Source organism: Plectropomus leopardus, chromosome 4 (assembly GCF_008729295.1).
Source record: "Plectropomus leopardus isolate mb chromosome 4, YSFRI_Pleo_2.0, whole genome shotgun sequence".
Classification (NCBI taxonomy): domain Eukaryota; kingdom Metazoa; phylum Chordata; class Actinopteri; order Perciformes; family Serranidae; genus Plectropomus; species Plectropomus leopardus.
Genome location: NC_056466.1, coordinates 171,977 through 199,535, shown reverse-complemented (window position 1 = coordinate 199,535; position 27,559 = coordinate 171,977). Strand labels below are relative to the sequence as shown.

The window sequence follows — 27,559 nt, the reverse complement described above, 5'->3', positions numbered from 1 at the left end:
GCGGCAGACGCGTCGTAGCACCATGGCAGCAGCGCTCCTCAGCGACAGTCAGTCAGGATTACTGGAAGCCCGTGAAGAAAGCGGAGTCGGCCGTCCGTGGAGGAAAGGCGAGGTCAGAGTGCGTGAGATGAGCCGGAGGTGATTGTGGCGTCTCAGTCTGACGGGGAGTCAGACGAGAACCTTTGAGGCGTCAGATTACACACAAACATGTCTCAGCGGGGAGTCTCTTTGTATTATCTAGCGGGCACCGCCTTCTCCCTGCCGTTCGGCTTCCCCTTGGCGGCGCCGGCTGCTTTGGGCCTGGTCCTGGAGGGCGTGGTGCCGGAGGAGGTCTGCGCGGTGGCTTCCTGCGAGGCGCTGCGCCGCATGGTGGTGGCAGTCCTGGGCGGGAGCACGGGGACGGTCGGGGCCCGGACGGAGAGCGGCTGCCTGGACGGACAGACTCTCTGAGGGGAGGGGCTGTCAGTCCTGCAGTGGGTGGAGCTAAGGCTGCGGCGGGTCCCAAAAAGGACTCGCAGGGGCATTCGAGGGCTGCCGGATGGGCCGGCGGACGGACGGGGACACGAGGAGGATGACCTGGGGGACACGGGTTTGGGTTTTCGTTGAGTGCTGAGAGTGCTGAGTCCGATCTTCTGACTCCTGCAAACACAAGAGTCAAACGAAGGCGTCATTCCTTTAATTCCTACAGGAATATTTATTTCACAGAAAATATTCATTTGATATCTAATATAACATAACACAATATAATAATATAATATAATATAATATAATAATATAATATAATATAATATAATATATATATAACATAATATATATGCACATTTCATGCTTGTTTGTTCTGCTTTTATCTTTTTTATTCATTTTATTTCATTTATTCTGTTACTGACTTTATTTGATTTTGCTTGTTAAGCGTTGTGAGTATTGTGAAAACCGCCTATAAATAAAATTCATTATTATTACTTATTATATTATAATATTATTTAATATAATATAATATGACTTTGCTTTATTTGATACTAAAAATTCTGCACTGAGTGGAATTCTTCATTTTATTTTATTTAACCAGGAATAGTCCCAACTGTGATAAGAGTCATCTAAAAATATTTTTACATTTTTATTTTATAATAAAAAATGCTGTCCTCAGTGAAGTTAAGAGCCATTTCAAAATATTTTTATCTTGTTTACTGTGTTACTTTAAAAACAACAACAAAAATAAAAGCTGCTCTGAGTGAAATTGAGGGTCATATCAGATGTTTTTACTTTCTTTACTTTTGGGGAAATAAAAATCGTTATGGTGGTGTCCGGATGCAGACGTGTTTTTCGAGTCAGGACTCGGGGCAGATACTGAGGGTCAGATGACTCGGGGGGTTCGTGTTCGGGGGCGTTGAATCCCGTTCGGGACGTTTCCTAAAACAAACCTTCTGAATCGAAGCTCGTGCACACTGAAGGTAAAAAACCGAATCGTACCCGTTGGTGAAGGACGGCGCTCCTCTGGTTCCGCTGGACTCTGTGACGGACAGAGGAGACGGAGCGGCGGCAGCGAGTCCTCCTGACGGCCTCTTGATGGGGGTGACGGGCCGCGGGATCCTGCTCCTGCTCTCCTTGGACCCCTGCTCCTCGGTGGGTTTGAGACGGGAGCTCCTCTTGGACTCGTCCGAGGTGTGCGTGTCCTCCTCGGAGCCGGCGGTTGACAGAGTCTCAGATGCCCTCCGACGCTCCTCGTCCCCGGAGGACAGGGATGAGGACGTCCCGGACAGCATCCTCCGCCTCATCCAGCGGCCCTGCTGCTTCTGGACCAGCATGCGGGCCAAATCCAGCTGCCGGGCGCGCTGCTGCAGCCGAGCGCGAGCCGAGAGGGACGAGGACTGCTCCGAGCCCGAGTCCTCCTCCGAGATGAGGACCGGGATCCGACTTCGGAGTCTGGGCTTGGAGGCCGCCGGCTCCGGCGCGGTGGTCTGAAGCTTGGCAGCATCCTCACTGGGTGACGGCGGTCTCTGGGACTCCTGGGTCACATCAGCGCGTTCGTGAACCGGAGACAAGACCTCTGGGACGGGCTCCAGAGACGGGGCCGGGCCCGCTGACGGACCGTTCTCAGTTTTGGGGTATTTGTCTGCTGGTTGGTCGGGCACCACCTCCTCTGGAGACTCCTCTGTCTCCGGGGCCTGCTCCGGCTCTCGGCTGTCGTCCTCCACGGCGGACGCCTTCATGATGGCGAGGACCTCCCGGTCGCTGTCCCTGGCAGAGTGACCGTTGGAAGACATGACGTTGAGGTGCGACGTCTCTGCGATGTGGATGAAAGTGCGCTCGACTTTGGTGAAGGGCGGTGAGGCAGGAGCGATGGGTGTGGACGGCCTCAGGTCCGACCTGAGCGCCGGGGACAAGCGGCCGGTCTCCGCGCCTTCGGGCTGAGTCGCCTCCCCAACCAGGAGGCGGGAGTTGAGCGCACACGGCGTGGCGAGCTCGCCCTCCAGAGCGTGATCGCCACCAGAGGGCGACTTCCGGGTGTCTCCAGGGGAGAAGAGGACGAGGGTTTTGGAGGCGTCCTCCAGGTCCGGGTCTGCGTCGGCCGCTGAGGCGTGCTCCCTTGGGCCCCGCTGGTCTTCGGCCATGAGTGTGGAGGGCGCGGCGTCCTGGCTGCGCTCGGTGCTCTTCTGGCTGGCCTCGCTGTTGGACTCGCTCTTGGTGACGTCGTCGTCCCTCGGCCCCACGGGTTCTTGGACTTCTTCGTCCGGCGCGGCGAAGCTGCGGCGCTGCGGCAGCGTGCCGGTGAGCATGACGGTGAGGAAGTCGGCCCTCTTGGCCTGCAGCTGAGGCAGGATGTGGAAGTGCTCCTTCTCGTCGCTCTGACCCTTCGTCCGGTAGTCCGGAGACGGCGGCGACGGGCTGATCTGCTCCGGCGACAACGTCTGAAAAACAACACAACAAAAAACTTTATTACAACTAAATCTAAACAAAACAAGACGACACGGATCTCTGAACACGTTTAAGAGTTCAAGACAAATCGAGAAAATGAGCAAAAAAGGAAAGCAACAAGAAACAAAAAAACACACGAAAAGTGCTGAAAATCCTTTTCAAAAATAATATTTTTCTCAAAAAATTGAAGTAAAAAAACGTTTTTTTCTGCTGCTCCTGAGAAACAGATGAGATGTTTTTGAAATTTTTTTTATTTCAAACCAAATTTTGAGATCATTTTCTTGTCACCTTCTACTTACGTCTTTAGATTTGTGGGACATTTCTTAGGTTTCAAAGGGTTAAATAGTTTGTGAAAGGCATCTGAGCGCAGCAAAACAAAACAACAACAACAACAACAACAACAACAAAATGTCAATCCACGTCTCAAAGAATTAATGTTAATGTTTGCTTTTAAATACTTGTTGCGTCCGTCTATCACGGGCTCATCACGTTCACGTGATGTCATGGCGCCCAAAAAGCACGTTTTCTCATATACTAACACGGTGAAAGAGATGTCTGTAAGTTAGTGTGTGGGTTTGTTTTTTTGAGGCGTCACAACCTCCGAAAAACGTAACCATCAGCATCTGATCCCTTCAGCCCGAAACACGTCAAACGTCTGGAGGAGCGGCGACGAAATCATTTTCACCCGCTGTGACGTCGTGATCGCTGCGAGCAACAGCGGACTCAGTCTCACGGATAATTGTCTGAATATACTTCTCACTTTCTCTCATGCTCTGAATTAATTACTCAATCTGCTGCCGGATGCTTTTTAGAAATAAAGTCGACAAGTTTGCAAAACTGGTTCAGAGATCATCCACTTTTTTGTTATTTCATTTTTTAATTTTTTTTTTACTTTTTGCCTTTATCATTTTTATTTCAAATAATCGTTTTTCTTCTCTGCACTTTTAAAAAAATATATTTTTTACATGTAAATTTTAAGAGAAATCCTTTTGTAATTTTAATTTAGTATTTTTTATAATATTTTTATGTTATTTCTCTGTAAAGCTCTTTGAACTGTCCTGTTGTATGAAATGTGTTCAAACTCGTGGCCGCTGTGGCGGGGAGGTAGCCTCTGTGCACGGGGGCTCGCTCGACCACCTGACGCCCAAAATAACGCTGATTTTAATTGTTCTAACAAAAACAGAAAGAGAGCGGTGGACGTCTGAAAGGAAGCGTTTCGTGACGGTCAGCGGCAGAAATAAAAACAGCAGGATCTGAGTTTTTTTGCCCCCAAAACCATTTTAATGTCATTTTGGTTGTACACAAGCTTTTCAAGATTGTCTAGATTACATACATTGATATAAAAGGCACAAAAAAATGCATTGCAGAGTTTATCATTAGACAGCACGCAGTCTGATATCGTGTGATTTTCAAGTGTTTCCGTTCATAAAGATCGAACATACAGCCTGTACATACATACTAAACCCCGCTAATGATCATGCTATTGGAGAGTAACTGCAAACCTAATGACTTTCTACATTTCTGTATATATGTACACAGTTATTGGAATTTACAAAAAGTTTAAAATACATGCTGTACCTGTAAATTATACAAGCAGAACTGTACAATCGTATAGTGATAGAAAAAAACGCTTACATGTTTATCATACACGTGAAAGACACTCACGGATCATCACACGGAAAAACACTGTGAGCTCCTCCGGCCTCCTCAAATCCACAACACAGACGCTGCCGTTATTGCAAAAAACTGGGAAGAAACATTCAGACTTTTCAGGAAATACCGAGAACAGAAGACCGACGCTCGGTTTCAGCTGACAGCGCCGTTAGCTTAGCTTAGCACAAAGACTGGAAGTCTGGAGACGCTCTGGTTTTAGCAGCAGTTAGCAGCAGAGCGGTTTGTTAACCGGCGCTGAGAGCAGCGAGCGAGCACGGCGTCCCTGCTCAGGTAGACCAAAACGACCCGGCCCGGCATCGGCCCAAACTCGGCACGCCGGAAGAAACGAGTCCGGCTGTGTTGAGTTGCCGAGCTTGGCTGAGACTTGGAATAAACGAGAGATTCAGGCCGATTTATTTGGCCCGATTCTGGGGCGTTGATCATCCAGAACTGCCATAACTGGACTCACAGATGACCTGGACCAGCATGGACCTGAACGTTTTTCATGTCATTTTCCTTTTGTTGTTTTTTAACCTTCTTTTCTTTCTTTTTTCTTTCTGATTTTCAGGTAATTTTTGGACTTTTTACTAATGTCTTGCTAATTTCTGTGTCATTAATCAGGTTTCAAAGGGTTAAAACAATTCACGAACACAACGAAGCACTCGTGTTAAGCTCTGAGGTTATTGTTGTTGTTTTCAGTAGTGAAGGATTTCAGAGACCGCCGGCTGAAATCACAGATTTCACAGATTTCACCAAAACTGAAGTGATAATTTGTAAATGTGATAAAACTCAACGTGGAGCTGACTGTGTTTCCACTGAGTGATGTCATGTGACCTCTCCTCAGGTGATAACGTCCCAGTAACCATGGCGACGGATGCTCAAAACATCAGCAGCTTTACTTCTATTGCAGCCACCGCACTAGCCGACATTATTTCAATCCGAGGTCACGTAGGCGTGTTATGGAGCCGTGATGGAAAGGCGAGCCCCTAATACGTGGGAGCGGCCACGTATGAGGGATTTCTGGGAGATGTAGTCCACGATTTCACAGAGGAATTGTGGGTTAAAAACATCAAAATTAGGAGTTAGAAGTTAGAATTCCCTCTTATAATATTGACCTAATAAATGTATAATTTCAGATTTAGTCGAAACTGCGTCCAAGTCAAATTATGACACTTTTTGAAGTCAAACTTCTTCTGAGCCAGTGAAAATATTGATTTTCAGCATAATTTTATCCCAGAATTTGGATTTATTTAGTAGTTATGTCATAACATTGGCTCACTATTACTTTTTTATGTCAACAAAGTTTGAGTTTTCTGCTCAGAATGAATCACATGTCAAAGTCTCCTCTCTCCTGTGACTGAAACCAGATTTTGAGATTTGTGAGGTGGAAATCTGACAAACCGTCACATAATTTTGACTTAAAAAAGACGACTTAGACTTTCATAAGAGCAGCTTAACCCTTTGAAAGCTGAGCAGTTTGACAAAACTTTCTCAGAGTTATGTGATGCAATAACAGCTCTCGTAGCTCCTGCTGCATCATGAGGGAGCCAGATCACATGTGACCTCACAACGTCACATGACCTCACAGCGTCACGTGACCTCACAGCGTCACGTGACCTCACAGCGTCACGTGACCTCAAAAAGACTAAAACGTATTTCCACTGCAGTTTGGACAAATATGTCTTTAAATTCGCCTGAAATATCACCTCATGCGAGAGGAAAAACTTTTTTGCAGTAAATGGGAGTTTTTTCTAAACGTTTCTGTATTTTACATTCACAGTTTCATCTTGCACAGTTTGGGGGTTAACGTAAACCCGCCTGCTGCCGGTCAGGTTTATATCCACAGTCTGCAGCCGCGCAGTCCGATTAACTAACGAGATGCTTGTAAAGTTAGCAGCTGAGCTAACAGTTTCCCTCTGCTTCCAGTCTTTGTGCTAAGCTAGGCTAAACGCGTCCTGGACGTCTCACGCTCTTCGTCTTCGAAACAGCTAATTTTAAATCAGGATTTCTCGAAGTATCTGAGCGTTCCTTTCAGATTCACGAGGTTCACACTGATCTGATGAACACATGAATGATGCAAACCAAACCAACGCGGAGACGAGCGTTCGCCTCAAAGACACGACGCACTTCTGTGCAGTTTCACCCTGTTACCCAAAAAGATCAGCACGAACATATCAACGATGTCATCACGCGGATGTTTGGGAGGAGCGTTAATACTCTGTTGTGTTTGTGCATGTGTGTAGTTGTAGTGTGTACTTCATGAGGTATAAATGTTTTAAAAAAAATTTGTGTGACTAACAGTTTCTGCTGAATGTGCAGTCGGAGGAACGTCTCGGGACACGAACGCTTCAAAGTCGCAGAGTTTGTAACGTGATGGAAATGTCATATTTTACAGTTGATAAAAAAAAACTTTAAAGTGTTAATATTTTTCATAGTGTGAGAACGACTTTTTTGGGAATTTGTCGTAAGCAGAACTGGAGTATGTTTTTTAGGGTTTTTTTTCTGGAAATCACTTTACAAGTGATAGTTTTCCTGCTTAATTAAAACATGAAAAATACTTTTAAATAATGTAAAAAAATAAAAATAAATAAAAATTATTTAATTAATTAACTTTAATTAATTAATTATTTTTTATTTCTGATTATTAGGAGTTAACTGTGTTCATAATTATGGTGATTAAGTATATTACACTTTAAAAATGTCTTTTTAAATAATGTGGAAATATTTGTTGGACCAATTTCATTTTTATCAGTAATTAACATAAAAACCTGTGTTCATAAAACACATAACACTTCAAAATACCTTTTTACATCATTTTTATGAGGAATCAACTTAAAAAATGTGTTCATAAATCTGGTAATTAATTACAATAATTATTCAAGTTTATTTGTTCCAACTAGGTTTTCTGCGTTTTATAAAATAAATTCTAAAGTGTGATGTACTTTACATATTCATGAAGACGTTTTAATTTGATTACTCATAATCTAAAGCTGTTACAACATATTCTCACATGATTTAAAAGGAATTTAAAGTGTTAAATCAGCTGAAATCAAATGAACATTAATGTAGTTCAGTTTGAACTCGCCAAGCAGCAGTTTAACGAAACTCCAAACAAAACGTAATTTCACGTCTTCTTTCAGCCAAAAACACCTTTTCACAAACACAACGGAGCGCCGAATTTTGGCGTCTTGGCAACATTTGAATCTGTGGAAACTTTGCACTTCAACAAATGAAGAGTTGGAGTGTTTTTACGAGCTCACAGGACCGCGTTGAGCCGCAGTCAAAACGGCCTGTTTTCACTCCCAACTCCTCGCGTGACGCCGTTTTGTCAGTGGGCGTCGGCGTCGGACACGGACGCTCCGTTTGCAGCGGTACAGGCTCGTCTCGTGCATCGTTTCTACGCTTTTCCTACACAAACAAAACATGCACCAAAAATCTTTCATATTCCACTTCATAATCAGCCGGTAACTTCATCTAACCGGAGAATTTAGCCTTTTAAAGCTAAAATCAAAGTGTTTTACACACATTGTCTGTTTATTTAAAAAAAGTGTTTTCCACTGATGGCTGCAAACGAAAAGTGCTTTTGGGTATCGTGCACCCTCAGCCTGGAATATGTTTCAGGATGACTTAAACTCGAGGAGCTGATGTCCTTAAATGTTTTTGAATCTAAACTGAGAGATTCTGCAGGATGTGGATGCTTTTAGTCTGTCTGACTCCAGAAAGTTATTTTCGGACGTACAGATATTTCTCTTTAAATGCAGATTTTAGTGCTTGTGAATTGTATTTTGTCTCCCTTGAAAAAGAGACTCTGGATCTCATTGGGAACAACCTGGTTAAATAAAATAAATAAAAATACATCTATCTTATCTTATCCTGCAATTTCATCAGAATTTTATTTGATGTATTTTTTTTTTACGTTTTTGTTCTTTTATGTTCAGCTCTTTGTGTTGTGTTTGATGCATTAATTGTGCTACATTAATTAATTAATGATAATAATAGTTATCATTATTATTATTATGTAGAAATAGTAGTAGTAACAAGCAGAAATTGCAAATTTCTGTAGAAAAAAACAAAAAAAAACCTACATGTTTATTTTGAAAAACAATGCACGTAACAAGCGTAAATTGGCACGCAGTCCCTGAACGTCAAAAACTGACGCAGGAGGACACCTCGTGAGTCATGTTTGACCTAAAGTTTCACGGTCGGTATTTGACGAGTTTGGTTGTCTTTCTGAACACGTTTTGTTTGGAGTGAGCTGCGGCCGTTTTGAGGACAATTTCAGCGTTTTTATTCATTTAATTCTTTTTAGATCCTTTGTAGAGTTTTTGTTTCGGACATAATTAAGACACAATAAAACCTCTTTAAGGTCTGTTGATGTGAAAAGTGCTGCAGTCCAGTTATGAACCGAACAGTTTGAGTCTGTTAACTATTTGAATACGAAGAGAAGTCTGCGACGTTTGAACGTCCTCCGCTAACCGACGCAACGCTGGATGTAAACGTCCACGCGGACTCTGCAGAATTACAGATGTGATGATAAAAAAAAGCTCTGGACTCGCCAGCTGTGATCCGTGAGTATCCCCTGGAGTCGCAGAGTGAGTTATTTACAGAAGAATCACTGACGTTTCTCAGTCAGTGTGTTCGCTGTGTTTTCGTTGTAGTTACAGTACGGTGCTGTTTTTTACAGTCAGAGGTGCGCGTCGTACGAACAGCAGATCTCATGCAAAGAGTGTTGACACGGTAAACAGTCTCTCACACCTTTTGTCGTTTTTATTTTTTAATAAAGCGTCGTCGGCGCACTCGAAGCTGTCCGCCGGCCGTCTCTAACCGAAGGTGGCGCTGCGCTCACGGTGACACGGGACAAAACATGTATTGTGACAATCTTGTACGGTAGGTGAATCATTTTGCAGGCGTGCAAAATAAAGTTAGCAGCTAGTCCACTTCATACATTCTCTAAGTGGTCGTACTTAAACGCTAAATATAAAACGGGCAGGGCGTCCCGAACGCAGCATGGAGCAGCATGAAAACAAAGCGAGCTGTGCCGGGCCTCGGCGCCACGTTAACGCCTCCGGCTCAATGAGACAGCAGGTGGTGCATATTTACTTAATGTAGCCCTTAAACACACGAAGAAAACTACCGGTCCACCCCTCAGAGCCGCCGTCCACCCAAACATCTGCTCAGGACACGTGACATCATCCCAACCCACGGCGGAGCACAGAGCACCGAGACGTCATGACGTCAGCGGGCGAATCTTTAACCTCACTGCTTCTGACGTCACACTGAAACACCAAAGAAAAACACCTCACACGTGTTTGTACGTCTTCGACTGAAGCCTCAGGATGAACGAGCACCAAATATTTAAATTATTATTAAAATCGATGTGGACACACAGGAGACATTTAACAGCAAAAATGTTGAAAATAAAAGAGTTCTGATAAGATCTTCAGCAGACGGGTGATGTCAAAATAAAAGTTTTGATAAGATCTTCAGCATACATGTGATGTCAAAATAAAAGAGTTTTGATAAGATCTTCAGCAGACGTGTGATGTCAAAATAAAAGAGTTTTGATAAGATCTTCAGTAGATGAGTGATGTCAAAATAAAAGAGTTTTGTTAAGATCGTCAGCAGACGTGTGATGTCAAAATAAAAGAGTTTTGTTAAGATCGTCAGCAGACGTGTGATGACTCGCAGGGCTGATTTCGGCTCAGCGTTAGACACTCAGATGGGCGGAGCCTTCTGCCTGCTGATCAGATTCAGAAGGTTAAACTGGTTGACCAGCTTGTTTTGACCAGTTTGAGGTCTGTTTATGGATCAGTTTCGGTGGTTTAGCTGCTCGTACCAGCACGTGATGGTCGAGACAGCTGGTTTATCTGTTGAACTTCCTGTAAAACTGAAACCAAATTAAAAGTCATTGAGTCTGGAGAAATAACAGAGTCACGAGGAAGAAAGTTTGAAAAGCAAAGGACATAAATCAGTGACGTCTTCTGTTTACACCAGACACCATCAAAGACCACCAGAGACCACCAAAGACCATCAGAGACCACCAAAGACCACCAGAGACCATCAGAGACCCTCAAAGACCATCAAAGCCCACCAGAGACCAGCAAGAACTGAGTCACGACCATCAGAGACCATCAGAGACCACCAAAGACCACCAGAGACCATCAGAGACCATCAAAGACCACCAAAGACCAACTCAAACCAGCTAAAACCAGTGCCAGCATAAGCTGGTTATGCCATTTGCTTTTCATACTTCCGTGACTCGTGGACTCGAGGACTTTGGTTTAGTTTGGGTTTAAGTGGAAGTTCATCAGATAAAGCAGCTGCAGTGACAGTGACTGACCGGTTTGACCAGTCAAACCATCAAAAATGACGCAAAAACACAGTAAAAGCAGGTTCAAAGCAGCAGCTCGACCAGTTGAACCATCTGAAACGTTTTTTTTAACGATCGTTTTGACTGTATTTGTGAACGTTTTCTCAACGTTTACAGATACGGACAAAACTGAGCGGGACAGACAAAAGAAGACGAAGACGTTTAAAAAGCAGCAGAAGAGAATAAATCAGGGACACGTCGGGATGTGACCTCGACTGCTCTGCTGATATTAAAAGGTCCATTAAAACGACTTCCCGCTCCGCTGCCTCGTTTGCTCGTTTGATGTGCCGTCTGTCGGCTGTATCCATGGCAACATAAAGACACACAGATCCATTATCGTACGTAAAGGGAGAATAAATGAGCCCTAAATGTGATAAATCCTCTCAAACGTTGGTGAGGAACTCTGTTTGCAGACGCTGAATAAAACCAATATATCGAATGTTTGTGTCAGTATATCAATATCAGTTCATGTCGGAGTCTTTTAAACTTCTGAACTGACTCTTTGAAAGAAAAACTGGCGAGTGTTCGTCCACACGAGCAGGTTTTTAGCAAAGAGCGACTTTCCAACAAACAACTCACTCAAGACAACAGGAGCCAAAACAAAAAACGTGAAAAAAAGGCCAGTTTTCTTTAAGAACCACCAAAAAATTTTGATTTTTTTTCTTGAAAAATCATAAAATATTCTTAGGAAAAAAAATAATAAATGAAATTAATTTAATTTAATTTTGGGGGGGGGGCAGTAAAATAAATCCAGCCTTTTCAGGTCGTATGCTCCCCCCATTAAAGTCAAAATGCTTAACTTTTTTTTGCGAAATGTCTCCCCCTTTTTGCACCCCTCCCCCCTCACGAACAATAACAAACAGTCCCTAACTTATATTTAAATATTCAGCTCTAATCCTGCTCTGAGTTTATATATATTTGTATATAATATATATTTAAAAAGCTATTATATAGTCATGAAGAAGAACCAATAAGAAGTATGGATGACCGTTTCAGAGGATGTATGGTCTTTAAAATTTGCCCCAAAGTCCTGGAAAAATCCTGGAAAAGTCCTGGAAAATGGTGAGCGATATAGACGCTGCCACCAACTTCTCTCTGCTCCTAAAAGCCGACACAACAGGCGAGCCGGAGTATTTACTGTCACTTTGAAATGATGAAACCAAAGTGTAACGAGATGAAGAGTTTCTGTCACTGAGACGCCCTGAAACCAAAAAACGCTCCGAAGAAAAAAAATCAATTTACAAACTGATCAGAAAACCACCAGAACGTCCTTTTTTCCATAAACGTTTACTTATTGCATCAACGTTTTGCATCCATGCGTGAGAGCCGCGGCCTGAACGCTCGACCGCTCGGCGATAAAGTGCAACAGTGAGATCAGAAAAGTAAAGAGCGATGGAGGAGGAAGCCCGACGGAGAGACGACAAACACGTGAACGCCTCAGAGGCCTAAAGCCGCTCAGCGCGCCGTGGAGACTTTCTCTGGTCGAGCATCAAACCCCCCCTGAACTCTGACCCCGCCTCCCGAAGGGAGCGGTGTCCTCGGGAAGATTCGGATTCACATCAAACATCCAAACGAAGCCGCAGAGACGACTCGTCGAACGAAACGTCCTGCAGCTGTGAGCGGCCGCGCTCTCTGTCTCTGAGCTCGTTATCTGGAGATTATCGCCTCATGATCTCGTTTTTTTTTTGTAACTTTTCACGTGTGAAGTTACGTTTGTGTTTGAAGGGTTTTTTGACTTGGTGGCTTTTTACCTTTTACTTTAAATTTTAGTCTTTTATTCAGAATTTATTGAGGTCCCTCGAGCTGTGCAGCTTGATTGTGTTGTTTGTTCCCGTACAATGACAGTTTGACATAACGGTGTTTCACACCAATAATAATGACACACGATGTGTTCAAGGACCGAAATGTGAAAATCCAATGATAATTTGTTTTGTTACAGTTTCTGGCTGATAAATGGTCATTTCAGCCATTCTTAAAGAAAACATGCTGCAGGTTTAAAGTCACGTTTTCTTTAGAAATCACCAAACATTATTAAAGGAAAAAAAACACCAATTTTTTTTTTTTTTTTGATTGCAAAAAAAATTTAAAGGAAAAAAATTCCCCAAATTTTAATCTTTTAAAAGCACAAAAGACATTTTCAAAGAAAAAAAAACGGACACTTTTTTTTCTTTAAAAAAGTTGCAAAAAAAAAAGAAAAACACCCAAAAACTTTTAAAGGAAAAAAAGACCCAACTTTTTAAAAGCCAGCTAGAGTAAATCAGTAACGTAACTGGTGCAAAAGATGCACAGACGCCGAAAATAAACACTTAATGGAATTGAATTTTAAATTCAAAACCACAAATATCAACCTGATGGTGGCGCTCGAGGATCATCGGTCAGATTCATCCTCTGAGGAACAAAATCGCCTGAAATGAATCTCGTGAACATCAGCTGATGTTGAAATCTATTTAAGCCACAGACTATTTGTTATTTCAAAATAAAATAAAGAGAAAATGACGTCATAATCTCCAGATAAATTCATCGTCCGTCACCACAGCTGATCGAACAAGACGAGCAACAATCACAAAAATATACAACCGTCTCACTCTGTTCTGCACCAATCACAGCCTATCATACTGCGTCACGCCTCCTTTCCCATGATGCTCTGCATCACGTTTCACTGCTCGACCCATCACACACGCTCAGAGCTCCGCCTCCGTCTGAGCGCTCAACCAATCACAAACATTTCAGTAAAACAAAAAAAGTTCTGTCGGGCTTCAACACTAAAACACGTTTCATCAAAGAAATATTCTAAAAAAAAAAAAGAAATCAGTGAAATAAAATAAAAAACGCTACATTCAGCAAAAGATTAGTGAGCGACTGTCACGTTTTCTTTTTTGTGATTTACAGGTTGTGTTATTTTGTTTTGCAAAAATATTTGCTGTGTTTATTTGTTGTGTCGTTTATTCTGTCAATTTGTTTTTTTTAATTATTTGTGAAACATTTCTATAAAATGTTGTGATGACGTTTTGTTTTGTTATTTTGTCACACTGAAGAGTTGTGAATTTGTTTCATGAAATGTTTGTTTATGAAATGCCATCATGTCTTTTTCTAAAACATTGCTGCTTTTTCTTTTTTTTTGCATTTTTTTTTAAAGTGTGAAATATTTGCACTTTGGGGCCACCGTACCTTCGCTCGGGCGCAGCAACAGTTTTTGTGGTTATTCAGAAAAACCTTTTTCACGGAGAAAACTCACAATCCTGTCTCCACACACAACATTTAATGGACGTTTGGGTCACGGGTTTAGTGTCGGTGAGGACGCGTGGCGAAGCGGCGGCGATGTATCGTGTATCGTGTATTGCTCAGTGGGCGGGGTGATCAGAGCGGAAAACGCCGACTCCAAAGTCTCGGTGCAAAAACTTGATCGCCGGGGACGACCTGCATTCCTCGACGATCGCTCCTTCATCTCAAGCAGAAAATTAATCGATAAAAGCAGAAATCCTGTAAAGCTTTAACAGTCTGTTGGCAGCCTCGCTCAGTTTCCTCGTTTCCATGGAAACACGAAGGAAATATTCAGTTTCTCGTCGTCTCCTCCGGTTTGCCGGTCTGCGGCGTGTGCAACTTCAGCTTCGCAGAGAGACTCCTCAGAGTTTATTGCATGGAAAATATTTCCCGTCTTCAGCACGTTGCTCCTCCTCCTCCTCCTCTCCTGCTCCTCCTCCTCTGCTCCTCCTCCTCCTCTTCTGCTCCTCCTCCTCCTCTGCTCCTCCTCCTCCTCCTCTCCTCCTCCTCTCTCTCCTCCTCCTCTTCTCCTCCTCCTCCTCTGCTCCTCCTCGTCCTCCTCTCAGAGAGTCGCTGCAGAGCTACGTGAGTGTGAATGTGTGAATGTTCACAGCGGTGCTGCGGCGTATGGCTTGTTGTGTTGTTTACATCTGGCTCTCAGTGTTCAGAGTGTGTGTGTGTGTGTGTGTGTGTGTGTGTGTGTGTGTGTGTGTGTGTGTGTGTGTGTGTGTGTGTGTGTGTGTGTAGAGCCTGCAGGGGGCGTCAAACCGTTTGTTGTTGTCCTCGCAGCTTTTAAAGAATGATTTTAAGATTTCGTGGAACGTAACATTTAATTGAGGATGTATTGAAGAAATTTGACAGATTAACCCTTTAAACTTCCTTTTTGTGATGATGTTTTTTCTTGGAGTGTCTTCAAATGCTTTATATCCCTAAAATTTGCACAACCTAAACTAAACGGTTATTTAAGTCAACAAACCATAATTACTGATAAAAGTGTTAAAATAAAATAAATTGAATCAGATTTGACCAAATAAATAAAAGTAAATAAGAAAAAGTAATTAATTAATAAATAAATCTTTGATCCAAATGATTTTTAATTTTAGAAACATGAAATTAATATTTCTTAACCCTCCAGAACTTATTTGACGTCTGCACATTATTTAGTTTTTGAGATTTGTTCATTTTTATAAGCAGAAGAAAAAGCCGTCGTGAGGGATTTATTATTTATTCGTGTGCGCCATCGTGCGTTTTTGCACTGTAATGTAGCGCAGTGACATCGTTACGAGTGAACATCGTGATTAAACGTTCTCTCTGATATGGTTTTTATTTTACTTTGATACTTATATACAAATATATATAGATATAAATTAGGACATAGCTTTGTCAAACACTGGGTGTGCACGGCTTGTATGATAACGTGACGTAAAGTCGTGACGTGATGACAGAAGCTTCAGCTCTCGGCTGCAAAAAGACTAAATATTTGAACTGTTTTGGTTTTTATTTTGGGTTTGAACAGAATCATCATGCAAACATTCATCTCCTGCAGCTGTTAACAGGAGGTCTTTTATTAAAGGGTTAATCCGTGATAAAATAATAATAATAAACAGTAATAATAGTTATTATAATGAGACTGTGTGTCTTTAGAGTTTATGTGGGACCAGCAGGGGGTCTCAGGTTTGACAGGCTCTGCATACACAGCATGTGTGTGACATGTTTGTCCATGTTTATGTGTGTGTGTGTCATGTATCAGTATGCTTCGTGTGTGTGTGTGCGTGTGCGTGTGCATGTGCGTGTGCGTGCGTCCCTCAGCTGCTGTTCTTGTTCATGAGCTTGGCTAACATCTGCTGCAGCTGCGTCCTCGACACGTTGAGCACCGAGTGTCTGCTCCGCGGGCTGCCGGGGGTCGGCAGCGTGCCGGCGTGCCGCCGCCGGACGGAGGCGTTGGCGGCGTTGACGTGGGCGGGCTGCTCTCGGCGGAGCGGCTCCTCTGGATGAAGCTGCCTCCTCCGTGAGGATACTGCTCCGTCTCCAGGGTGGAGGAGGAGAAGACGTAGGAGGCCAGCCTCCTCAGCTGATTGGGCCGCGGTTGGTGTCGCTCCTCGTCCAGCTGCGGACAGACCAATCAGAGAGAGGGACGGAGGTTAATGAGCCGCTCGCCATAAAAAAGCACATGCATTTTATATATTTGACGTCCTACGGCTACGTCCCAACATTCTGACCTCCTGACCTCGTCTCCTCCGCCTCCTCCGGCAGGCGTTAGACAGGAGAGAGCCGATTGGTGCTCTCACACATCTAAAGCCCGCAGCTGATTGGCCGGAGGCTGGAGGAGCTTCGAGGAGCCGAGGGAGCGTCGGCGTACATCTGTCTGACTATCAGGCACTAGTTAGCGGCTATGAAAGAGTTAACAGACTGTTAGCTGTGCGGGAGGCTCAGGTAGGTTCCCCTCTAGCTGCTGAGATATTTGAGCCCACAGAAGCAGTTTAAAGGACACACCAGCACGAAACACTGCACATACTGTCTATCTACCACAGCCGGCACAGCTCGGAGGGTCTGAAGGAGATGCAGAAAAGAAAAAACGGGGAACACAAAAGAGAGATGGAGTCTTCAGGCACACGAAACACAGACACACGACGGAGGAGGAGGAGGAGGAGGAGGAGGAGGAGGAGGAGGCATGTGTGAACAGAAGGAGGGAGGAGGAAACAGAAAGTGAGTGAGAGAACAGAGGTAAAGGACTATTCCTAAACTGTGCTTACCCCGAAACATCACTTTATTTCTTCTCGTGTTGTCCCACTGGCACCCTCGCTCTGTTCTCTGTCTCCTCGGGTGAGTCAAACTCGACATACTGTGTACGTTTAAAGCGATAGGTTGGGGGGGCAAAGGCATCAGTAGTTATGTGGAGGTGGGGGGAGGGGAGGGGGAGGGGAGGGGAGATTGGAGAGGAGTAAAAAAGAGATGGCGAGTCCTCGATGGTTGGCGGCGGGGGAGCTCGCTCCGAGACGCGGCGACGTAAAGCGCAGCTCGCTAACATGTGGCTACACGCTGCGGCCTTCAGGATGAAAATATCAGTGACGACGTCACAAACAGCAGCAAGTATGGAGGATCAAACCTGACTAAATAAATCAATGAGTGCATGAAAAAATCGAATGCTCACATACATGAACTGAAAAAAAGCAGAAATGGATTTTAAAGAAAAATCAACAAATCACCACAAAGATTAAAACCCTGAGGGAAATCAGACCTCAGACAAATGTGAAACTCTACGACTCCACATTCGTTTTTCCAGCAGCTGCACATGTTCAGACTCCCCAGATTAACCCTTTGAACCCAGGAGCCACATCACTTTTGTCGTGCTGCGTTCAGACACCTTTCACAAATATTTCAACCAAAAACAAAGAAAAAAAACACTGCTGTGATTTGTTTCAAAAAGACGGGACAGAAAGGCACGGAGCAACTTCGTCAGAAATGAGCCACAAACTTTTAGAAATTAAAACATTTAGAAAATGAGTTTAAAAAATGTTTCTGTTTCCAGATCATTTCCTTTTTCTGTTGCTAATTTTTGGATCATTTCTTCTTTTGTTACTTTTTGCCTTCTTCCAAACCAATTTCTGGATGATGTGGTGACCTCTGACCTTTCCTCCGGCGCCACCACCAGGACAGAATTTCACAGGAAAAACACAAACACTCACACACAGATCAGATGTAGTGAAATGGTTTTTTTGCGTCTGTCTGATGCCGAATGTGAACCCAGCGGCGCTGAACGGAGCGTGAGATCGAGCTGGAAACGTACGCGGCAAACACGTCTTATAGCTGTTCGATCTCCGCTGTCCGTTCATGTCGTGGCTGCAGGAACTTCCTGAATGAGTCAGGTTTGGTCCTTCATAATAAAGCTCTCACGGCTGCTGTTTCCTTTGTTTCACAGACATTTTACTGTTTCGTTTTTACGATTTCAGATATTTTTTTGTTCAAAGTTTAGGCAAAGATTTCGATATTTAGACCTATCATCAGTTTATTTTATTCCATTTATTTTCAGTACTCTAATATTTAATTTACTGAGACTCTGATGTTTTTTTTTCTCTTTTTAAGCAAAACACATAAAAAACAAAGTTTTATCTTTCAGCACTTTAGAGCCTCTGGTTACACCTGAAAACAAAACCCACTTATTCAGCCCTTAAACGTTCATTTTTTACTTTCTGCTGCTATTAGACACACATATGTTTCATTCTTAATGGCATCATGTTGTCATTGTGAGTCCAGGTGTGTGTGTGTTTTATTTTAAAAATAAAGGGAGCCCTCTTTAAAAGACATAATTCCCTGTTTCTCATTTAAAGTTTTAGCATTTTATTTTAATGACTGCAGATTAAATTAATTAATTAAAAAGTGCAAAGAAAATGTCAGCATGGAAGAACTTTTACTTTGTAAAACCTCAGGGGGAACTATTTTTATTTATTTTTATTATTATTATTATCTTTAATTTATTTACTTGCTGAATATGATGTTGAACATTTCAGTTTTGATTGAGCATTTGCTAAAAGCATTTAAACAAAGTTTTGTGTTGGAGTTTGTTATATTCCAAATTCTAAATATTGACAGAAATATTTTCATTTCTATTTTAAATGCATATTGGTTCCAAATATCGGTTATCTCATAATCGGTGTTCAACCCCCAATATTTTTAGAATTTCTTTTTTTTATTTTTGTAATAATATTAAGGGGGCAATTAAAAATTGCAACAAAAAAAAAGTTCTACACCAAGCCAACAGAGACAGATAGAGAGAGAGAGAGGCTGCACGGATCAATACGCTGCATTAAATTAGATTTCATTAAATGTTCATAATAAAACTTAAATGCTCTAAATCTGTGACAGCATCAGAGCTATTTTTGCAGTTATCACCTGCCTCCTGAAATTTTTACTGCAAAAACAACAACAACAAAAACCCTATAAAGACTGGAATCTGCGTCAGACTTTTCTTTTGAAAAGCTGCCATGAAACTCCCGAGGGTCTGATTATTTAACAAACGTTCATCTTCACAAAATCTAAACTATAATACTTCACATTTATGCAAAACCCCAGATCACGCTCAAAGACAACATTCAAAGACAAAATCAAGCGTTTTTTAAGTTCTCTACAATGTGAGCAGCCGGCTGCACACCACAGCTGAGGTTTGAGAAAATAAAATAAAGTCAAAAGATGGACACTGATTTCAGGGCACAAACTGTCTCCTGCACGAAGGACGGACTCTCTGCACCCGTCTGTCCGTCACCGACAAAACACACCCACACTTTCCCTGAGCAGAGCAACTCCTGAAACACTGGACTGCATTTAAATATCCACACATCCACCAGACCTGAGCACACGCACCGAAACTCAGTGTGTGTGTGTGTGTGCGCGCGCGTGTGTGTGCGTGCATGCATGTGTGTGTGTGAGTGTGTGTGCACGTGTGTGTGAGTGTGTGTGTGTAGCATCACAAAAACATGTGATCACTCAGCAGAATAAGTTGAAAACATCTCCGACAAAAACATGACAGCAGCTGCTGCTTCACATTCACTCTTTCACAATAAAATCATTCACTCCTTCACAATAAAACCATTCACTTCTTCACAATAAAACAACAATCCGAAGCAGAGAGATGGAAACGATTTCAGCTGATTTTTGTGTCACAGGCAGTCGACGAAGAATCAGACCGTCAGCGCCGTCAGAGACGAGACTCGAGACCTGAGCACAGACCTGATGCTCAGCAGCAGACTCACTGGTCTCTAAAGGGTTAAAATCGTCTCCTCCTCTCTGAGAGTCACATGATCCCTCTGATGAAGCTGCAGCCGGTTAGCTTAGCTTAGCATAAAGACTGGAAACAAATGGAAACGGCTAGCGTGGCTCCGCTCAAAGGAAACACTGATGAACATCACTCATCTCGTTTGTTTCAAGCGTTTGTGTTTGTGTTTAACCCTTTGAAGCCTGGAGCCACATCATTTTCTCGTGCTGCTGTCAGACACTTTTCACAAACTTTAAGCTCATTAGTGCGATTTCTTTCAAAAACATAAAAAAAAGAGCGACTTGGTAAGGCATGTCCTGCAAATCGTACAGACTGTGTCAATTTTGAAAAAAACCTTTTTTTTAAAAAAAATCTACAGACACATTTTCAGAGAACTATATTCATAATTATCAAAACTATATATTTGAAATTATTTTTACAGAATTATTCAGATTTTTTAGACTGCTTTTTTTGTCCCTGTGTTTTTACTTTCATTTTTTTGTTTGGGTTTTTTTTTTTTTGCAAATTTTCGAGTAGTTTTATTTTTTTCTCCTACAAATTTTTTTTGTCATTTCTTCTTAAGTTTCTCATTGCCTTCTTCCCGTGTTTTTGACAGAAATCTCGACTATATGCTCAAGGGTTACACAAACAACATGAAACGTTATTGCGTGTTTAAGTTAAAATCTCCAAGATCACTGTTTTGTTCTCTTTGGCTGCTTTGATGATGACTTTTTTTTTATTCGTTTTGTACTTTTTGAGTTCTACGAATTTTAAAGAGCTCTGAGAATTTAAAATGCATAACAAGAAAAACAACAACAACGAAAGTTTGGATCTTAGGAGTGTAAGAAAACCCACAAACCAACAGTTTGTCATCGAATGGAGTGTAGATGGCGACCATTATAAGACATATCTGAGAAAAAAAGTAAACGTATATTCTGATTTTATGGGAACTTTAACTGTTGCAGAGAGTCTCTGGATGTGAAATATTTTAAGTTTTGAACATGAAGCAGCCTGAAGGCTGCAGACATCGCTGCTGTGCGATCACCTCGCCTCCCTGCTGAGCGTCAGTGAATCTGTCGGGCTGCTGCCGGTCGAACACGACTGCATGTGACAGACGTTCATCACTGTGACACATTCAAAGGACAAATCCAGCACGAGATCACATGGCATGCTCATCACAAAAACCGAAGACACACTGTGTACCGAGGACCAACGGGGAGGAGAGGCTGCTCATAGCTCATAGTATGGGCTGGCTCAAGCTGTCCTCAATGATAAAGCTTACAGTCAGGGCTGGCTCGGGTTTCACTATTTTATAAAGCTTATAGTTAGGCCTGGCTGTGGATTTACTCTTTTATAAAGCTTATAGTTAGGGCTGGCTCAGGCTTTCCTTTTTGATAAAGCTTATAGTTAGGGCTGGCTCAGACTTCACTATTTTATAAAGCTTATAGTTAGGGCTGGTTCAGACTTCACTATTTTATAAAGCTTATAGTTAGGGCTGGTTCAGACTTCACTAGTTTTATAAAGCTTATAGTTAGGGCTGGATCAGGCTTTCCTCTTTGATAAAGCTTGTAGTTAGGGCTGGCTCAGGCTTTCCTCTTTGATAAAGCTTGTAGTTAGGGCTGGCTCAGGCTTTCCTCTTTGATAAAGCTTGTAGTTATGGCTGGCTCAGGCTTTCCTCTTTGATAAAGCTTATAGTTAGGGCTGGTTCAGACTTCACTAGTTTTATAAAGCTTATAGTTAGGGCTGGTTCAGACTTCACTAGTTTTATAAAGCTTGTAGTTAGGGCTGGATCAGGCTTTCCTTGTTGATAACTGTCAGAAAATGAGCTGAAGCTGCGTTCAGGCTGGATTTGTCCTTTAAGCTTCATGTTGACCGACAGATGAATGAGGTGGAGCGGCCGCCACAAAGCGCCTCCTCCTGACAGCGTTTGGTGTAACCATCATCGGAGCAATGAAGCCGTTCTGAAGCCGTCCACCTCCTCATCTGTCCGCCAACATCAGAGAGCTCAGCTCTCCTCTGATTGGCTGGCTGGGTCTCTTACCGGTCTCTGAGGTCCAATGGGCTCCGACTCTCTCCGGCGTGGGCGTCCTGATGGCAGCGAGTGACAGGGCGATTGGGCGGGGCTGCCGCCGCTCCTCCTTGACGCCTCCTCCTCTGTTAGCGTTAGCATCCCTCGGCTGCTCTCCCTGGTGTGGGTCTTTGGCCGGACGACCAGCTCCCCTGCAGGAGGACAAAGAGCGACAGACTGAAGGTTCAGACTGATGCAGTGAGAGGGATTTACAGCCAATAAAATACAAATTTCATGTTTATTCTTACTTTTACTAGTATTTTCAAGTGGGTTTTATCCATGTGACGATGCAGTCTATGTTTTCTGATCTTATATTATTTTTACATGCAGGTTTTATCATGTGTTTATGTCTTCTATGTCTTTTTATAGGAGGCACTGGGTGCATATAATTTTTTTCTTCCAAAGCATGTTGGGCTGCATTTCTTGTACGTACAAAAAAAAATATTATTATCATTATTATTATACATAAATATACTTACATATAATACTTGATTCAACAGTTAAAACACTGATTAGATATAGTTATCACACTGCTGCTGGTGATCAGACAACATTTCACATCAAGTACTTTTTGTAGTTGCACTTCTTTTGTTTTCTTATTTTCAAATTATTTTTGGGCTTTCAGCCGTTAATGAACAGGGCAGATGAAGCGTGAAAGGAGGGGGGTAAGAGGATGACACGCAGACCTTTTTGTCAAAAAGTATCTAAACCCAGAGTTTTGGCCTCAATGCCTCGCCCAGTCAGCTGCCCGTGCCGCCTCTCGACCCACAGCCCCTCCCTGCCTCGAATAAACACACAAAATAAAATCAATCCAATCTGCAGACTGTGCTCGGCAGTTAAATTTCTCTGTGATGCTTTAAAAAAAATTGTTCCTGCATCAACACTGTTAATTAATGGGCCGTTTTTTATTGTATTTTTTCCAAAATGATGAAATATAAAATCACAGACCCTCTCTGCTCCTTTCTGGCTGTGGCGCTGACTCAAGGGAATTTTTCCGTCCCTTTAGGGGTCGTTTCCACAACCACAAATCGTTAAACCTCAAACTTGCAGTTTGCAACAAACACCTGAACACATGGCAAAGACTGCGGCTTTTCTAAATCCTAGAGACGTCCTAATATCCCCGAAACATCCTAGCACACAGTTTGACCAATCAACTGTCTGAAGACAGAGATCAGTTGATTAAATGAGTCAAGTCTGGTGTGCTGCTACTTGGTTGGAAACAAAACCTGCAGCCACACCGGCCCCCCTGTGGACCGGTTTGACATGCCTGCTCTAGACTTTCAGGTGTAACAGCGGCTCGTACCTGCAGCCCTGAGCCTCCTCCTCTCCTCCTGCTCCTCCAGAGGGCGGAGCTCCTCGGGCTCCTCGTCAGTGGTTCCTGACGTGGTCGGCTGGAAGTCTCGTAGCTCCGCCTCTTTGTCGATGATCACCCACTCTTTGCTGTCAAAGTCTTCCTCCTCGGCCAGCGGGACGGAGCGGATAAAGGCGTTGCTGTGCGCCTCCTGGTCGACGGATGCCACCGACACTTCCTGACGGCCGCTGGCCTGGCGGTCGCCCCGGCAACCGGGGTCGACGGACAGCATCTGAGCCGGCTGGGAGGAGTAGACGTGACGAGACGGAGAGCCGAGTATGTCCATCCTGGACCTGGAAAAAAAAAAGACATGAGGACTCGACTGTAAAGGTCCCGACGCACAAAACTGACATCGGAGAACGAGCGGCGACGAAGCTGACGGCTTCTCGGCCAAAGAGTATCACCTGAACACATCCCAAAGACTACAGCCGACAGCCAACAGACACACATGAGCTGTGCGTTTTGACATAAACAGACACCATTACATTCAGCGCCGTGGGACAAGTCAACAGGACGAGAAACATTATTTGACCATTGCTTTTGCTTTATGTTTTTCATTGTTTGTAATTGTTACTTTGTTTTTTTGTGGGTCTTTTTTTTGTGTTATATTTTCACACGTTCAAAAAAAATAAAAAATTGAACTGAATCAGATCAAGAACAGCTGCACGAGGAGCAGGAAGCTCCTCCGCTGCGACCTTTCTGCCTGTTAGCGACCCTAAACTCGCCCCTCGCCTCCACTGATCAGTTCTCTGAAACCAGCTCTGACTCGTCAGCTGATCTCTCGTCTGATTTTAGCTTCATAAACCACGAAAACTCGGAGAGCGTTTCACGTGTGAACGTGTCCTGATGTTTCACCTCTGTCCGTAGGCGTCGGCTCGGCCCTCAGCGGCAGACAGGCGGTCAGATTCGGGGCTGTTGACTCGGCGGTACCGTAGAGACCGACCCTGACCTGTCGGCGACTCCGGGACTCCGCCTCGAACCGGCGACACTGGACACGCCCCCCGACCCGCCTCTTCCTCCTGAGCCCCCTGAGACAGAAAGCACGGGACTTAAGAGTTTATATGAAGCAGCTGTCACAGGTAACGAGTCACGAAGGGCTTTATACTAAAGACAGGAAGACAATAAAAGCAATCTAAAATCAATAAATAAAATAAACAGATAAACAGACAGAAAGATAAATAAGTAAATTAATTAATTAACAATTTTTAAATAAATAAAGTATGGAAGTTAAGTTTTTTTGTAAAGCACCTTTCAAGGATAAAAAGTTACAAAGTGCTTTATACTAAAGACAGAAACACGATAAAAGCAAACAAACAAAATAAATAAACCAGTAAATAAACAGAGCTGCAAATTAAAAAGTACAACATTGTTAGAGGGGTTAAAATATAGAGTAGCATTTAAAAGAAATACTCCAGTGAAGTACAAATACCTCAAACCTGTACTTCAGTCAGTAAATGTTTGAGCGTGATCTGAGGTCAGGCGTGACGTTTTGGTTCCCACCTTGTTCAGACTGATCCTGAGTCTGTTGCGGTTGAAGTCCGTGTCCTCCCAGTTCTCTCCGGTCTCCCCGCCGTGGGGGACGCCCGTCTCGCCGGGGGGCCGGCTGGGCGGGGCCGGGGGGGCGTTCTCCTGATCACTGAGATGTTCGTCCTGCAGAACGTCGTCTGTGTTCTCCCGCTGGAGATCTCCAGGAACCGGCGTCACGATGGCTCTGCGGACCGAGAACACGACAGATCTCAAACAACAACAACAAACAATCAACAACATCAGAGCGGCGCTCCTCCGGCGGGCGGTCGGGTCTTACCCCACCATGGCGGCGGTGGGCCGGGTGTTGTGCTGTGGTTGGGTGGAGGCACTGGTCGACAGCGTGACATCACTTCCTCCCTTCTCCCAATCGAAAGGCTCGTTCTCAGTAATGATTCGTTCCTTCATGCTGTTCTCAAACACCGACATCAGCAGCTGGAACACCACAACAACAACAACAAAATCAACAACAACAACAACAACAACAACAACAACAACAACAACAACAACAACAACAAAATCAACAACAACAACAACAACAACAACAACAACAACAACAAAATCAACAACAACAACAACAAAATCAACAACAACAAAATCAACAATAACAAAAAATCAACAACAACAAAATCAACAACAACAACAAAATCAACAACAACAACAACAACAACAACAACAACAGGAGGAGTCACACACTCGTGTGTGTGTGTGTGTGTGTGTGTGTGTGTGTGTACCTGGTAGTCTGGTTTGGTGTAGTAGTCGAGGGCGAGGACGTGGTCCAGGAAGATGTTGAACTCTGACGGCATGTGTTTGAGCAGCATCCGATGGTCGTATCGCTCTTTGATCTGACCCACTTGTTCCTGAAACACCAAAAACATCGAAATCACCTTCAGCTGCACTTAAGAACGATCCGTATGACACAAGAGACACTCTGGGCCACGTCTGCACAGGGGCCACGTCTGCACAGGGGCCACGTCTGCACAGGGGCCACGTCTGCACAGGGGCCACGTCTGCACAGGGGCCACGTTTGCAGAGGGGCCCCATACATGTTTCCAGGATTTTAAGGCATTTCTAGGATTTTTTGTTGTTTTTTCAAGATTTTAGTGCGTTTTTAATAAATTTGGTCATTCTGAGGATTTGAGGATGTTTCTTGTATTTTAGGAGATTTCTTTTATTTTTGGTCATTTTAAGGATTTTAGGACAATTTTTGGATTGTAGAAGATATTTTGGATTTTTGGTCATTCTTAGGATTTAAGGACATTTTGAGGAATTTATGAAATTTCTTGGACTTTTGGTCATATTTATGAATTTTGGACATTTCTAGAATTTTAAGACACTGCTAGAGTTTTAGGACACATTTTGGATTTAAAGAGATTTCTTAGATTTTTGGTCATTTTTTGGGACATTTGGGTGTTGGCTAGGACCTCTGTTGTGGATCCACCACTGCTACTTTAATGTTGAGTATCAGCTGGTTTTATGATGCTATGGTGATATCTGGTCTCTCTCTCTGTGTGTGTGTGTGTGTGTGTGAGTGTGTGTGAAACCAGTCTGACCTTATCTTTGATCTTTCTCCACGGTAACTGCCCAACGGCGAACTCCACCAACATGTAAAACAACGACCACAGGTCGTCATGGCGACCCATTTCCTGGAGAAACATGACAGAAACACGTCAGGAAATGTTTGTTGATGGTGGTTTAATCTTCGGTTCGTCCCGTCGGCCGTTTCACAGATAAAAACTCTGAATGTCTGACGGAGGACAAGAGTCTCACTGACCTTGTTTTTGTGAGCGTTGACTGAAGCGTAGCGGACCGTCCCTCTGAAGCCCGCCACCGTCCTCGGCTGAACACGACACGAGCAACAGTTAGTCATCAACAATCACTGCTGACTCTCAGATTATCAAATCACAAACTGCTGAAACCAATCCCAACATAATAAAAGATAATGACGTTTGGTCAAATTTACATCCGTTTCTCAGAGACATCGAGCTGCTGGTTCGGCCGGACAGCTTTTCTAAATCATTATTTTTAAAATTAAATAAAAAATAAAAAATCACAGATTTTAGCTGTCAGTTTTCCTCTCTGGCTGGAATCGCTTCATGTCTGCTGTCACTAATATTTATCACAACTTTAATTATTGATCTTGTAAAACAAAAAAAAAATACAAACTAACAAAAACACAAATATTATTTAGAAAAAAAGTCTCTGCGGTGTCTTATGTTATTCTGGGACGTTTCTAGGATTTTAGGACGTTTGTTTTAGGACACGTGTCCACTCTTGGTATATGTGGTTTTGTGCACGCCAAAGTAAAAATGAAATAAAATAAAATCAGCCAGTTTAAACCGGCTCTGTGAATCATGAGAATAAAAACAAAGCATGTTGCTTCAGTCAGAAAATTTGGGCGTTATTACACCTCAGATATTTGGACTTTAAGCGTGGAAACGCGAGGTGGTCTGCGTGCGGCCGCTGCAGGCGCAGAGCAGACGGCTGAATCTGATGTTTCTGATGGAAACAGAGTAAATTCAACCAAAGTGACAAAACAACCAAATAATGAGACAAACGGAAACATCAGCAGAGGGTCACACTGCATCCACTCAGCCGCCCGCAAACATCGCAGCGTCTCACGGTGACAGCGTTCATGTCTGAGGGCGAGCAGGATGTCTGGGTTTCCAT

The 27,559-nt window shown here is 43.3% G+C and overlaps 1 protein-coding gene across 1 annotated transcript; it reads right to left on the bottom strand.

The window, feature by feature from the left end:
* On the bottom strand, positions 1-27,559 carry ttbk1a (tau tubulin kinase 1a). The gene is made up of 11 exons (XM_042484387.1): positions 27,512-27,559; positions 26,664-26,729; positions 26,443-26,535; positions 25,624-25,749; positions 25,170-25,324; positions 24,866-25,076; positions 24,221-24,393; positions 23,318-23,658; positions 21,988-22,166; positions 1,468-2,906; positions 1-639 (listed from the first exon to the last, which is right to left on the bottom strand). The coding sequence occupies exons 1-11, from the start codon at positions 27,557-27,559 to the stop codon at positions 234-236; spliced, it is 3,237 nt and encodes a 1,078-aa protein (XP_042340321.1). The 3' UTR covers positions 1-233.